The following is a 5970-nucleotide window of genomic DNA, read 5'->3' as shown; positions in this document are numbered from 1 at the left end:
CTCAAGATGAATCCACTCAAGTGTGCATTCGGTGTCACATCTGGGAAGTTCTTGGGGTTTATGGTCAGGCACAGAGGCATTGAAATTGATCAAACAAAAATCAAAGCCATTAACAAAATACCGGAACCATAGATGTTGAAAGAGTTGCGCGGATTGCAAAGACGTTTGGCATACATTCGGAGATTCATATCTAACCTAGTAGGACGTTGCCAACCATTCAGCCATCTCATGAAAAAGGATGCTCCATTCCAATGGGATGAAAAGTGCAAAAATGCTTTTGATACCATCAAGAAGTACTTGGCCAGTGCACCAGTGCTGGGGGCACCAGTTCCAGGAAAGTCGCTTGTCCTCTACATCGCTGCACAAGAACGCTCACTAGGGGCAATGTGTGCTCAAGAAATTTAAGACCGCAAGGAGAGAGCACTCTACTACTTGAGTCGTACCTTGGTGGGAGTTGAATTAAATTACTCGCCCATAGAGAAAATATGTCTTGCTCTGGTGTTCGCCATCCAGAAGTTGAGGCACTACATGCAGGCGCATACCATACACGTGGTCTCAAAAGCTGATCCAATCAATTAAGTACATACTCTCAAGACCAGTCTTGTCTGGAAGACTTGCAAAATGGGCAGTGTTACTTAAGTAGTACGACTTGGTGTTCGTGCCTCAAAAGGCTGTGAAAGGTCAAGCTATCGCCGATGTAACACCCCGTGTTAATTAGTCATTATTTTTATATATTTTATTTTAATTTTAACGTGTAACAAAATTTATTCTTATATTTCAAATTGTTCTTTTAAAGTTTATGGACAAACTTTAAGTCCGATTCAAATATTAACATAATAAAATGATATTAACTATAAATTTTGAAACTATTATAATATTTGGTTATAAAATTTAAACATCTTAATTTCAAATGAAAATCCCAAACTTTATGTTTTGACATATTATAGTAATATTATATTTACTTATGATTCAACTAGATCCGATAGGATTCAAAAGTTATATCTTTTACAATTTGTGAAATACTTTACGTTTACTAAACTTCGTATTTGTGATTTTAAGACTATTGAGTTTTAAATCCCAGTTATTTCATTAAATATAATTTTAAAATTACGGACGATTTCTGACCCGTTATTATAATTGCGTACTAGTTTATTAAGTTTACCGCCCAAATTTATGTAGTTTGCAAGTCGTAGTATGTCCCTTATGCTATTTGCTATCATCAAGGTTACCGACATTCGTCCTCCCTCATTATTATCTTCACTGTTCAGTCGTCATCATTCTTTACTTCTCCTTCCTATAAATAGCTTATCACCACCGTTATCCGTAACTAGAATAATTAAGTATGATTAGATCATGATCAACCCTCAAATAACAAACCAAACTTTCGATAGTTGTAATGGTTAAGTAAGGACTTAGTAGAACACGTAAACCTAAACCGCATGGATTACCCGAGTCATATATGGAATTATGTTATAAACTCGTACCCGCTATCCTACTTGCATAGCCATATGCAATAGAGTGCTTAATAAGACCAAACACCCACGATAGCATGCGAGTTAACGTCGTTATGTGATACCCGTATAAGTAGAATATTGGCATCTTAAAACCCTCCGAAAACGATCATCGGACTCTGTTTGATGAGTTTCAAAAGCCTAGATTTATTATTTTTCCGAGCCTGTCGTAATGGTAATATTTTTAGCTAATGATCATGAATGTATAATAACCGTATAGGGAGTATTAGATTCGTTGCATGCCAATCAACTTGCCCACTTTCTCCACTTGCTCATTACTACCTTTATCAACTTGGTTACTACCTCCACCCACTTGATGAATAAACCTCCCTCCACTTGATCAATTTGCCAACAACTTCCAATTAATGGCATTCAATTATGCATTAAATTATCGCCATCCTTTTTCCTATAAATAGATGGGTGATTCATAGTTTTTCAATGCAAAAACCATATCTCTCTAAAAATTCCTAAACTTCTAGTATTACTTCAACTACTATCTCTCAAAAAATATCCTTACAACTTCTAGTATTACTCTTACTACTATTTAGACTAATAACAAAAAGAAGGAGAAAAGGAAGAAGAATTGGGTTACTATATCTTCAATTCAAGCTTAGGGTTTTTTTATCATTCCATACTTCATATTAATTGATCACTTCATCACATTCCAAAAAATGTAACCTAATCTTTCTCTTAACCTCCTTAATCTTACAAAACTTGTTTATGCTAATTATATTAATTATGTTTAAATTTGTGTTCCATAAGCTTGTTTGATATTAAAAATAAATTAGGAACATTAGACCACCAAATTCATTTATATGTTGTGATAATGCGTATTCACTAGCGTATTTGTTAAATAAATTAATAATTTAATTATTTGTGACACACTTTATAATCTGCTCATTAACTTGATAAATATATAAATCGCAATTTACATTATTGTTTACTATACATTTTCTTTATTCATTAACTTTTATGCATTTTCCATATTCGTTAAGTTTAAATGATAATAATTACCTTAGAGTGAAATACTAAAATACAATGTTAATTATTTTAGCTCATGACGTGATTATTGTTATTTGATGTTTTATTGTTGAATTGTTAATTTTACATGGCTATTATAATCTGCATTTTATTTATATTATATATGTCATTCCCAATATTATAATGATTATAATTATGAAATGTTGGAATAAAAATCCTTTATGAATGACAATGAACTTTAAGACAAAGTTATTGTATTCTAACGATCCATGTCGTGACACCGTCACACGAGGTAAGAAATGAAATGTGATTAGTTATGTGTAGTTACATGGGCGACTGTGCTATAATGATACTTAAGAGTCTTAGTATACGGGATAGCTCGAGAGGTGTTCTTTATGGGGCCTTCGAGTATAGAACAACCAACTTCTTGATGGAGTTGTCTAATGAGAAGTGTCGATCGGCGTACGAAGGACACAAGATGTAGCGCCGGATAGGCCGGGTACAGTCGATGGTGTGCTGAGAGTAGCGAGTGTTTGGCCATTCATAGACAGGGACTTGATCAGTCTCGTACTTCCTTTAGATATCACCAGCACTATGCTTGATGCTAGTGTGCACATTCGCGATCTTTATGGCCGGTTGTGCAAGGTGCCGTGACTTGTGGGCTATCAGGTCACTTGCAGTTCACTCCTTTATGCTATCAGATAAGTAAGTTGATTTATACTAAGAGTCCGCCCCGCCAAGCCCTGGTGTGAGATGTAAACCATCTTAGGATTGGCACGGTCTACGAGTATGGTGGATAATTGTATATGTCAGGTGAGATGCAAGCCGGGCATATATAGTTATACACTACGGAGCCACGACTCGTGTGTATATTGGATGCTTATGTGAAAAATGATTTTTTAAAATCAAATGGCTACCACAAGGTTTTATTTTATTATCGTTCTAGTCACCCATATGATTAAACAAACTAAAATATGAGATTTATGTGTTATGTGTATTATGTGACTCTTGTTTACGCATCATTGATCTAATTTTCATACCTGCTTTTGAATTATTAGGGATGTTAATAGAACGGTTAGGTTGCTCGCGCTCAGCGTGTTGTTGTTATATTTTTTTCAGGAATCCAAGATGAGGATTTGACTAAGGGGAGTGATTGAGAAGTTTAATCTGGAACCGTAGTGATCATGTGAACGGAATAAATTTTTAATTAATGTTGGACACCACTTCTAAGCTTTGTAATGAGACATAAGTCTCGAAATACTTTGTATTATGGATCCATAGCGATCCGGATTTCCTTATTTTATTCAATAATGATTATTAGACTTAATTAATTTTCCACCATTAGTTTAATTAAGTCTTGTGAAAATCCGGGTTGTTACAGCCGATTTCTTTGCTGATCATCCAGTGCCAGCAGAGTTGGAAATTTCAGATGACCTTCCGGGAGAGGAAATTTTCTACGTGGACGCCCTACCTCCATGCCAAATGTACTTTGATGGTGCTGCAAGGCAAGATGGAGCTGGAGCTGGAGTTGTATTCGTAACTCCACAAAATCATCTCATGCCATATGCCTTTACACTCACTGAGTTGTGCACAAATAATATGGCAGAATACCAAGCTCTCATACTCGGCCTTCAAATGGCGATCGAAATAGGTGTTAGGGATATGGACATATATGGAGACTCAAAGCTGGTGGTCAACCAAGTCCTTGGAGAATATGAAGTGAAAAAGGAAGACTTGATTCCTTACCATCAACGGGCATTACAACTGCTGAATCAACTTGACGACATCCATATTGGTCATGTACCAAGGAGTGCCAATAAGTTGACAGACGCGCTTGCTAATCTTGCAGCCACTTTGGCACTGGAGGCAGAGGAGTCTATGCAAGTCCCAGTCTGCAATCGTTGGGTAGTATCATTTCTTGAAGGAGAAGAAAATGTAGACACAATCAACATGATATGCGTCTACACAACTGATGAAGATGATTGGCGTCAACCTATCATTGATTTGTTGGACCACCAAAAATTACCTGATGATCCCAGACACATGGTTAAGATACGTCGACGAGCTCCAAAGTTTATTCACTAAAAAGGGACGCTCTACAGACGTTCTTTCTCAGGCCAATGGCTGAGGTGTCTAAGCAAGGACGAAGCTGTTGAAGTAATGTATGAAGCTCACTCTGGAATTTGTGGCGCTCATTAATCTGGGCCTAAACTTCATGATCGCGTAAAGAGAATGGGGTATTACTGGCCAACCATGGTACAAGATTTTATGGACTTCGCGAAAAAATGTGAACCCTGTCAGTTCTACGCAAACTTCATACACCACCCGCCAGAGCCGTTATATCCTATTGTTTTTTCATGGCCCTTTGAAGCTTGGGGACTTGATGTTGTGGGACCTCTTACTCCAAAGGCCTCAAATGGACACGAGTATATCCTCGCTGACACTAACTACTTCTCAAAATGGGCAGAAGCCATCACACTACGGGAAGTGAAGAAAGAAAATGTTGTGGACTTCATTCGAACCCAAATCATCTACAGATATGGTGTACCTCAACGTATCACAACTGACAATGGGAAACAATTCTTCAACCATCTGATGACAAGTCTGGGAGAAAAATTTAAGTTCAAACAATACAAGTCATCCATGTACAATGCTTCTGCAAATGGTTTGGCTAAAGCCTTCAACAAGACCCTTTGCAACTTGCTGAAGAAAGTAGTAGCAAAGTCAAAGCGAGACTGGCATGAAATAATTGGTGTGGCGTTGTGGGCATATCGTATCACATACAAAACACCTACTCAAGCAACCTCGTATGCGTTGGTGTATGGAGTGGAGGCCGTGTTGCCATTAGAGTTGCAGATCCATTCCTTACGCATCGTTATTCAAGAAGGACTCACGGATGACGAAAATGACAAATTGCGATTAGCAGAGTTGGAGGCTCTCGATGAAAAAAGATTAGAGGCTCAACAAAAGCTCCAGTCCTATCAAGCAAGGTTATCACGCGCATTCAACAAAAAGATGCGCCCTCGTTCTTTCCAAGTAGGAGACCTTGTCCTTGCTGTACGAAGGCCAATCATCACCTCTCACAAGCCAGTTGGTAAATTCACCTCTAAGTGGGATGGTCCATACGTGGTGCAGGAGGTCTACACAAATGGTGCTTATAAGATTGTTGATGGAGACGGTGTATGTGTCGGTCCAATCAACGGAAAATTCTTGAAGCGCTACTATTCTTGAAGCTCAACAATGAAGGCTCCTAAGCAAGAGCTTAAACTACATGCCAAAGCTCCTAAGCAAGAGGTTAATCTGCATACCCAAAAAAAAAAAAAAATTTCCTTCCATCTTTTATGAACTACGTCGGCTTAATCTTGTAAAGTGCTTCGTGCTTTACCGGTACGTAGGATGCTTGGTGAACATGTGTGGACAATGGGCCACGGGGGCGCTTGGGAAACAAGCGTTTGCATTTGTGGAGTCGCCAACAATT

General features: G+C 37.9%; 1 protein-coding gene across 1 annotated transcript; it reads left to right on the top strand.

Annotated features, from left to right (window-relative positions):
- Window positions 1–5135: 5135 nt before the first annotated feature.
- Window positions 5136–5723, top strand: LOC141639385 (uncharacterized). Its single transcript, XM_074448526.1, has 2 exons — window positions 5136–5482; window positions 5558–5723. The coding sequence occupies exons 1-2, from the start codon at window positions 5136–5138 to the stop codon at window positions 5721–5723; spliced, it is 513 nt and encodes a 170-aa protein (XP_074304627.1).
- Window positions 5724–5970: the final 247 nt, after the last annotated feature.

This window comes from Silene latifolia, unplaced genomic scaffold, assembly GCF_048544455.1.
Source record: "Silene latifolia isolate original U9 population unplaced genomic scaffold, ASM4854445v1 scaffold_363, whole genome shotgun sequence".
NCBI lineage: Eukaryota > Viridiplantae > Streptophyta > Magnoliopsida > Caryophyllales > Caryophyllaceae > Silene > Silene latifolia.
This window is presented reverse-complemented; position numbering and strand designations above follow the sequence as displayed.

What these genes read in the sequence shown, in the direction of transcription:
- LOC141639385 (XM_074448526.1), top strand. Translation starts at nt 5,136, where the DNA reads ATGTACAATGCTTCTGCAAATGGTTTGGCTAAAGCCTTCAACAAGACC. An exon ending in CTCCAGTCCTATCAAGCAAG is followed by an intron (nt 5,483 to 5,557) that starts GTTATCACGCGC and finishes TGCTGTACGAAG; the next exon opens with GCCAATCATCACCTCTCACA.